This window comes from Nanorana parkeri, unplaced genomic scaffold (assembly GCF_000935625.1).
Source record: "Nanorana parkeri isolate BGI_ZX_2015 unplaced genomic scaffold, ASM93562v1 scaffold1249, whole genome shotgun sequence".
NCBI classification, from domain to species: domain Eukaryota; kingdom Metazoa; phylum Chordata; class Amphibia; order Anura; family Dicroglossidae; genus Nanorana; species Nanorana parkeri.
The window spans coordinates 197,666-207,580 of NW_017307517.1; the positions used below are offsets into that span (position 1 = coordinate 197,666).

General features: G+C 41.1%; 1 protein-coding gene across 1 annotated transcript; it reads right to left on the minus strand.

The window, feature by feature from the left end:
• Positions 1 to 6,276: 6,276 nt before the first annotated feature.
• Positions 6,277 to 7,212, minus strand: LOC108797239 (olfactory receptor 6N1-like). Its single transcript, XM_018568809.1, has one exon. The coding sequence runs from the start codon at positions 7,210 to 7,212 to the stop codon at positions 6,277 to 6,279; it is 936 nt and encodes a 311-aa protein (XP_018424311.1).
• Positions 7,213 to 9,915: the final 2,703 nt, after the last annotated feature.

Here is a 9,915-nt window from a genome sequence, read left to right on the forward strand (position 1 = left end):
ACAAAGAGACAATAAAGTAAAGTATTTCAAAGTAGAATCAGTAAGCAACAAATAATGTTTGCAAAATTCAGTTTCACAATGTAAAACAATATCCAAGGTCAACCTATCTAATGCACAAGCAGTATAAAATACTCAGTCCCAGAAAGCATAGGTTCCAGGTTATGAGTGATCAGAATTCTTGATAAAAGAAGAGACAAAAAAAGAGAAGAAGAAAGAATAAGGGAGAAGAGAAGAGGGAGAAAGAAGACGAAAGGGAAGTAGAAGTAATCACAGAAAGAAGCAAAGGATAATAGAAAAGAGGTGGGGACCAGTGCCCCCCCCCCCCCTTCCCCAGCCCACCAGACACATACAATACCAGTATGAGGCATTTTTCCAGTATAAGGGAATGCAGGCTTTTGCCATATTAAGCAAATGTATTAATAGAGACTTCTTGTATCTTTTCAAAGACATAGGAGTCAGGTGTAAGAGCTATGCAGCAGGATCAGACTGGCACCCATTAATTGTCCAAAAATAGCAGGCACGTGATCCCAGAACACTCATATCATTGCACAAGACCAGAAACAATGCAGAAGCGAGCCCTAATGTTCCTTGCTTCGCCAACAGAGCGGCACGCACTGTGGAAAAATCTTATGAGGTGTTTTCAGAACCCTGTACCATCGTGATAGACTTTTAAACCCAGTTTCCTGAATTTTGCTAGAGATCAAAGCTTTGTGGGTTATCTGTAATATCCTATTCCTCTGACTCGTCTTAAAAAAGATTCCTAAATCATGCTCCCATTTGGAAAAATAAACCGGATCAGGTGGATCACACAAAATATGATAGGCGACCGAAAGGCCATGACCTGTGAGTTCAGGGTCCAGACATAGTTCCTCAAAGGTCGTCAGAGGAGCCAAGTCTGCCTGTTGGCCTATAGAGGAAATGGGGGATCTTTCAAAAGGCCAAGGGTGGGTTCGAGCAGTTCTGTATGTCTCAAAGGGACATGAACTCTGTAGAAGAGTGAAAGTGGTAGACCTGGAACCTACCAGAAGATAGCATTTGACGCACTTCCCCATCTTGAGACGATACATAAAGCTGGGTGTCCTATCACAGGTGTCAGTAAGGAAGGGTACCATTTCGCTAAAAGACATCGACTGTCATTCTGAAATGCATCCAGAGTGACGCCAATAAGCAGATGAGAGCAAACATGACAGGTAGAGTTCTTATCCAACCAAGGAAGGTCCCCAAGAATGATTGGAGAACAAGACTGCTCCAGCTGGATCCACTGCTTCTCAGGACCACCTTTGCACCAGTCCAACATCCTGGCCATATGTACCGCCCTATGGTATTTAAGATGGATGAAATGGTCCTTGAAGACGGAGCCCAGACTCAACATGAATTCACAGCTCCATACCTTGGCCATGCCCCCATAAAATTATTTATTAAGGGATAATATAAACTGTAAGGAATTAATTGCAATCTGTTCCTCAAAGAATGTGATCATTGCTCATATCAATCAACTAACCCATTCCTATTTATTTGTAAAATCATAGGCACAAATTCACAGAGGTGAACAGTTTATCGGTGTACCATAGCTTTCATCCAATACATCTAAAATAAAACATCCTGGTGTGCCAATTTCTTAGAAAATGTTCAGAAAAAAAATCCAGATATTCACATGCTTTAGCAATTAATTAGAAGAAACGGATTACCCCAAAAACATATAGTAGTGTATTCTTAAAAGTAAAAAATACCCAGCAACACACATTTCTACATACTAACAAAAAGACTACAATCACCCCTGGGGTCCCCCTGTTTATTTGATAAGCTGTTCCTTAAAGAGTTTTTCAAAGTCTTGAGGATGGTTATGTGAAGCAGTGTGGCCTTTTTCTCTTCAGTCTTCTCCGGGCGGTGGGCGGTCCTTGGGATGCAGAAAGCTGCGCTGATGAGATGAAATTTTCTGCATTAATATACTGTGAATATAGGGTTCTGTAGTGGTACTCCCTCAGGCAGTGGGACCATGATGCCCTGCATTCAGAGTATTGTTCTCAGTCATCTGGGTTGAGTGATGATGGACGTCATTAAAACCCAGAAGATGGAGGATATGTTGTGCCAAAAAATAATGAATGAAGGATCAGATGTTTTATAGTGAATGTGTGCTTTGTGCATACAGGTGTACTTTACTGGTGCCCCTCACAGCTGCTTTTACTTAGCTATCACTGTGTTTCTGTGTGTTGTGGTCATCTTGGAAGAGGAATAGGGCTTGCTTTCTCTTGTCAGGGCTGTCCCCCTGTTGACTGGTGATCTAATAACTGATGGGGAAATAATAAAGAAGTGTCATGAGAGGATCACAAAGTACAGACCCACAGAATAAATGCACCAGAAGCAGTAACATGCATTCAGTGCAGATTCCTCTCCAGCAAGCAACAAAGAAATGACATCACCAAACCTCTTATTAGACTGGACTATTAGTCACATGAAGAAGTACCTCTAACAGTGAAAGCTGTGTGCCTAGGTACCTTCATGTACCAAAAAGTGCAGTGCTTTCTTAGGAGGAATTTAGTACAAAAGATAGATATTTCAGTGAAAAGCTTATGCACAATTAAAATTTTTCGATGTTCCCTATAATATATCAAGTCTTTAGTTTCTGAGTTTAAGTCCTCTCTAGTAAACCTGCTGATTTACCCTGCAAGGTTCACTTTAATAATATAATGTTAAAACTTGTATATGCCCCATTTGTTTTCTCCAGTCCATTATACTGCCAATACAGGAAGGTTAACATTGTCTATTGGTTAAAAATGGCTGAATACACATTATTGTGCTGCATTAACGCACACGTTACATAGTATTTGAAGTTGAATGAAGACACAGGTACATCGAGTTCAACCTTTGTGTGTACTGTATGTTATGGTCTCTGAGGAAGGTATCTAAATACTTTTGAATGATTCAATACTCTCAGCTGATACCACTGCTTGTGGCAACGAGTTCCAAAATGTAACAGCTCTAACTGAACAGAATCCTCTACGCCCTTTGTGGTTAAATGTTTTGTACACCAATTTTAGGTGGCGACCTCTAGTCTTTGTTATGGAGTTTACTGTAAATAGTTTATTGCTGATGTTGCCATCAACACTAAACATTTTGTACATCATATTTATGTCCCCTCTTAATCGCCTCACTTCTAGAGTGAACAAGTTTAAATTTAGCAACTGTATCTCAAAGCTTTGGTCCTCTAGCCCCTTAATTAGTATTGTTGCCCTTCTCTAGACTCTCTCTAGTTCAAGGACATCCTTTCTGTGGATTGGTGACCAAAACTGAACCGCATACTCAAGATGAGGCCAAACCAGTGATCTATAAAGTGGCAAAATTATTGCTTTATCTCTTCAGAACATTTCATTTGTTAATGCATGGCTGTACCCTGCTAGCTTTGTTTGCATTGCAAGCTATTGTGTGACCTCCCTTTGCTCAGCTTCCTTTGCTGGTTCACTGGGTGAATTCACTTCACAACTTTCCGGGATCATTTTTTTTGACGATGGCTTCTCATTGAAATAAACGCTGCATCTTATTTCCACTTTGTCAGTCTTTAGGTGGAGGATTCTATATCCCTTACTTTGTTCACTATAGCCCACCAGAATAACTTCAATGGCTGTGTTCTCCAATTTGAATCGCTTCTCATTTGGAATATAGGTGTAAGCTTTACATCCAAACACTTTAATGTGCCTTAGGCTAGGCTTCGATCTGCGGTGATGAGTCTGTATAGGTGTTCATCCAATTTTCCTTTTGTTTCCTGTTGTGAGGATTTACTTATGGTTTAGGATTGTACATTTATCACCTCTGAATTGAACTGTGAGACCGCTATTAGCAAGGGTTTACTGATATAAGGCTTCCTTCTAGGTCTGGGACATAAATTTTTCATGAGGATACTCTGCTTGTCCCCTGACTGTGTGATGCAGTTCAAGAATCATTGACCGTTACCAACATTGCACTGCAGTGTCCATATATCTTGCAGCACTCCTTACCGGATATCCCAAAAGTAACGGGTGCTCATAATGACTGCAGATGGCGCTGCTCACAGTAAAATTTGAATAGAGATGTCACCAGCACACCAGCATGAGAATTCCATATCAGTGCAAATCCATTTTATTGATAGATGTCACTCAAATGACGAGCGCTTTTTAGGCCACACAAGGTCCCCTTCATCAGGCTCAGAGATGACAAGATTGTCATCTCTGAGCCTGATGAAGGGGGCCCTGCATGTCCTCGAAAGTGCTTGTCATTTGAGTGACATCTATCAATAAAATGGATTTGCACTGAAATAGAATTCTCATGCTGGTAACATCTTTATTAAACATTGTATTACAACACCATCTAGTGCTCAAAAGATATAAATACACAAGTAATACAATCATATATATCAGCATATGCTGGTGTATTTCCAACAGTTGGGAAGACGCCCTTCTTCACATCAGCATGGGGACAAGGTGCTTTTCCAGGTGGTTCCCCCCTGGAAAAACACCCTCCCAATGCTGAGGACATGTGGACTGGTATGGTGCAGGGAGGGAGGAGGGCGCTCGCTCATCCCCCCCTTTCCTGCCCTGCCAGGCCAGTGCACGAATTAAGGATCTGGTTGGGTCCCTCCCCATTTTGGGGTTTTGGGGTTCCCCCCTAAAATTCCTAGTAGACCTAAAGGGTCTGGTATGACTTTTGGGTGGAACCCCATAATTTTTTTTTGTAACTCAGGAGTCCCTCTTTACATTCCTGCCAGACCTAAAATATATATTAATTTTTTTGTTAACAATGACATTCTTCATTTTGTTCGCTAAACCCTGAGGTAGCGAACAGAATGACCAAGCTGAATGCTGAATGGCAGCATTTGGCTATTCAATATCTGCTGTTCAGTCCCTACGAGAATAGGGGTGAACAGCAGGGAATAAACTGCAGAACGTTCGCCTCAGCAAATCCACATGTTGGATCCGCTGAGTCGAATGGGTTTTCCCTTTGGTTCAGTCGAATGTGCTGAGGGTGTTCGGCTGAATCAAAGGGAAGTGAAGGGAGCTGAAGTCAGCTGATGTACAGCTGAAAACAGCTGTACATGGCTGAAGTGAATAACCGAACGGGGTCCCTTCACTTCGGCTCAGTCATTCCTTCAAATGAAGAGTTTTTCAAGGACTCAGTCCAATCCACAGAATGCAATTTAGAGCTTTGAGCCCACATTATACATCCAAACCTCAAAGTAACACAGAACACAGTGTTCTGCTTATACAGAGGTTGCTTAGCATACCAACAAACACAAACGTATTTCCGCATTCTGGCTATTTTGTTGCAAAGCTCTCTGTTCATCTGACTTTGGAGAGAGTTGCCCCAGTTTCAGCCTCTATGCTTAACTGCTCCCATAAGTGACCAGACTGGACCTGTTGCCTACTCGCATACAGATTGCTACTAGCTTAGCTCAAGCACATGAATGTATTCAGATGGGGACTTCCTCTGTGCTTTTATAATTCACAACTCTCAGACATTAGTCTAACTTGGTGGCCTGTCTGTGTAGGCTAGACAGGCCTGGGTACAACTTATACAAACATGCTGTCAGTACGCAGTACAAGGCGTTTGTCTAGGGCCGCTCCCAAGGAAAGTGCCGCTCTAGGCAAACGCCTTGTTTGCCTCGCGGTAAATACGCCCCTGCCTGGGTATGCACTCCCCATGTGTCAGGATTCAAACTGCTATCACAGCACATAGAAGAAAAGACTGACTAGAAAATGCTCTTTTTTGTGAATAGCACACATTTGTCTCCAGTCAGTTTTACATTCAGGGACATTTTCCCTGCTGAAACAGGCACTATCTGCATGTACTTTATATGTATTGATAGACTGTGTGTCTTTCACACTACATACTGTATACTGTAGAAACATAAACACATTTACATTTTTGTTTTTGTTAAATGTTTATTCAAAGGATTCCCAGATTATTATGAATTAGCTAAAGACACAACAGCAGCAGCAGTTCTTACCTTTCAACCTGACCCAATTTGACCAAGCTATCTGGTAATAGATAAGTCATCTCTCTTATGAGTGTTTCAGTCCAGTTGACTCATTCAATTTGAGCTATTGATCTCTGAAAACAAGTGGCCTTTTACAACACTGGTTAAATAAACTGTATAATTAATAAGAAGTACGAAGCATCCCTTTTGGCTGGCTAATAATATGCAACATTTCAAATTTAACTAATTGTAATAAGCAAACAATATATATTTACATTTTTAATTTTAGTCCTACCCATAATAAACAAAAAACACATACAAAAATGTATTCATATATTCATAACCCTAATTTTGATTATTCTTCTTAGAGCAAGTTTCACTTCCTTATTCCTCAGGCTATAAATAACGGGATTAAGTAAAGGGGTGAACATAGCATACACAAGTGCCAAAATCTTGTCATAGTCCACAGAGTGTTTGTGTGGGCTAGCATAGACGGCGAAAGCAGTACTATAAAATAGCATCACTACCGTAATGTGAGAGGAACAGGTGGAGAAGGCCTTGCTTCGTCCTGAGTTTGTCTTCATTCGTATAACGGAACATATGATATTTATGTACATTACTACAATTAATACAAAGTTAAACATAGTGGCAAACCCAATGACACAACCGTTTATTGTACTGTTAATGGAAGTATCAATACAGGCCAAACTTAGCAAGGGAGCTAGATCACAGAAGTAATGATCTATGTGTCGTGGACCACAGAAAGGCACTTTTAACGTAAAGGTGAGTGGTATTGTTGCAGCCAAGAATCCATAAGACCAACATAGTAGTGCTAGATACCTACACATTCTCTCATTTATGATGGTGATGTACCTAAGAGCGTTGCATATAGCCATAAATCGATCAAAGGACATAACAGCTAACAAAGCACACTCTGTCATACCCAGACCATGGAACATGTAAAGTTGAGCAAAACACCATTGGAAAGAGACTCTTTTGTCTTTTGTCAACAGGATGGAGAGAAGTTTGGGTACTGTAGTTGATATGTACCACAACTCCAAAAGGGAAAGGTTAGTAATAAAAAAGTACATTGGTTTCTGAAGGTATATGTGAAAATGCACTACCAAAATGATCAACATGTTACCAAATAAGGCGAATAGATAAATTAGGAGGACAATAAAGAAAATACTTATTCTGTAATTCTCAATGTTTGCAAACCCTATTAGTAGAAACCCATTGTAATATGTTTCATTCATTTTATTCATTTGCTTTATATTTCCAAAGAATAGATCATTATATAGAAAAAAAACCCAGTATGCTGGGACTTCAGAGAGGAGTTTTTCCTTAAATGGACCTGCAAAATGAGAAACACCAACAACATAATGCATATCATATCAAGATTAGATATCACTAAAAAAAAATAAGTTTTGTCATTATTTTTTGTCAAAACTATATATATAAATGTTGAAAAAAAGAACCACCTCTGTATTAAAAACAACTATACAATCTATCTTACTTCAAGCTTTTAATAGTGGAGGTCTGTTGAGTATTTGCACACATTAACAAAGGTCTAAAGCATAGCTGGATAACATTTATTTTTGCTAAAGCATTGCGTCCCATTCATAATGGTATTATTTTCATTAAATCTGTTTTCATCTGTTTGCATCATAATGCTCCTGCTCGCCTTCAACCACTTCCTGTCTATATGCTCTCAAGCATTGGCCTGCAGCTATCCATATACCCAAACAGTGGCTGCATTTGATTGAATTCAGTCACCAAGGTTAAGTATTTTCCACCCGGCCCCATCAATTTTTCCAGTGACTTTTGTGGACCGGGTGGTGCCTCTGACCCACCCACAACTCGGTTTTAGCTGATTCTGCAGGAATCATCCATAATGCAAGATGTGTGTGACAAGCTTTATTTTTGCTAATACTATTATCAATGCTATTGTTTTTATAACTTTTCTAATATTGTAAATGCTACTACATAGTCACATATATAGTTGCATAGTAGGTGAAGTTGAATAAAGACACAGGTCCATCCGCTTCAATCTATATAGTGTGTGTGTGTGTGTCTGTGTGTGTCTGTGTGTGTCTGTGTGTGTCTTTGTCTGTGTGTGTGTGTGTGTACTGCTAGCAATTCCCATAAGCGTGCATGTTCCATAAACTGAGGAACTCATCCAAGTGTCTTTTGAAGCTGTTAATGTTTTCTGCTGATACAGCTAACTGTGTAAGGGAATTCCACATTTGTACTGCCCTCACAGTAAAAAAAAAAACCTTACACATTCTAAGATTATAGAGCATCCCCTCAAGTTTCTTGTTTTGCCCTTGTGTCATCTCAAAGTTCTTGGTTTAAGTAGTGTATTCCCAATACTACAGTCTCCATGACTACAATATGATAGGCCAAATATCACTGACAGATAACCTTTACAATAATGACTGAAATTGAACACTCTTGTAGCACATGGAGTCACTGCGGTTGGTAAATGTCAGGTTTCCGCATTTAAAATAAGGACAGGATGGAATGCATTGAAAAAAACACCTCTCATTCACAATAGGCATCTTTGCTTTCTCTACTGTCTGAAATTTATTGGTGGAAGGATATGCCCTTTGTGGTAAAAAAAAGGCTCAGTTTAGTCCAGGGGCTGACTGGCAACTTTTGGCCCAGGGGGCAAGTAACACCCAGAGGCCCACTGAGGCCCCTCCTGCTTTCCCTCTTCCCCTGCGTGGTCCCCACCCCCCTTGCCACTTTCGTCAGCCATGTAAATTACAACACGGGAAAACAAAATAAACTAGGGATGCTCCTATATATATCGGCCGCCGAAATATATCAGCCGAGAATGGCACTTTTGGCATAATGCCGAATGTGCCATTTTCTGGCTGATACAGCGTTGTATCTGTGTATTTTCTCCTCCCTGCTGGGCGCTGCTCTGTGTCGCAGCGGGGAGAGAAACTGTGACAGCCGGCCGAGCGCTGCTCTCTTCTCCGCACCGCCTGCTCAGCCTCCTGTGACAGCGTGTCAGGAAGCAGAGTGACACGCTGACAAACCTGCACCCAATTTGATATCTTCTGCCCCCATGTGCTCCAAGATGGAGACTCTCATAGTTTAGAGTTAGGACCGCACTATAAGAGGTGCCTTGGCGCGGCAGTGCGGCTTACACATCCTTTGCAGAAGACGTGTATCCAAACCTCTGTCATTGTCCTTAGTGGTGAGACAAGTTGTTTTACATGCTGGTTTGTGAGTGTGCCATGATGCCTTTCTACTGTTTTACTGTTCAAAGCCCATTTCGTGTGCACCTTGCTGTATAACTGGTAACAAATTGTTGAGTGCGTTTGTCGTTTGTTTTGTTTTGCAGGAAGCAGAGTGAGGCACAAACATGCAGTGATCAGTGATCGCTGAGTGTTTGTAAATAATTGAGGACATATCATGTTTACTGTGTCCCCAATTATGAATAAATAGAAAGTGATCTACATCACCTCCTGTTTATTCATGATTGTGGATATAGTAAACACACTCTGTCCTCATGTTATGAATGAACAGGAGCACTCAGTAGAGAGGATTCCTGTTCATTTATAACAGGGGCTGCAGAAAAAGAGATAGAGGGCTCTGTGTGTCTCTGAGGACTCTGTGTTCTCAATCGCTTTTTCTATTTTAATAGGGAAATATCAGGGGTCTGTTTAGACCCCTAATATTAGACCCCGGAGCCCCTAAAAGTAAGGTAAAAAAATAAAAATATTTAATAAAAAATGTGTGACGTAGAGAGCAGAAGTCAGGGTGTGACGCAGTGCGCAGTGGTCAGGGTGTGACGCAGAGGTCAGGGTGTGACGCAGTGCGCAGGGTGTGACGCAGAGGTCAGGGTGTGACGCAGTGCGCAGTGGTCAGGGTGTGACGCAGAGCGCAGTGGTCAGGGTGTGATGCAGAGCACAGTGGTCAGGGTGTGATGCAGAGCACAGAGGTCAGGGTGTGAC

Bases quoted from the DNA above. Each gene is read 5' to 3' on its own strand.
- LOC108797239 (XM_018568809.1), bottom strand. From the start codon at position 7,212: ATGAATAAAATGAATGAAACATATTACAATGGGTTTCTACTAATAGGG.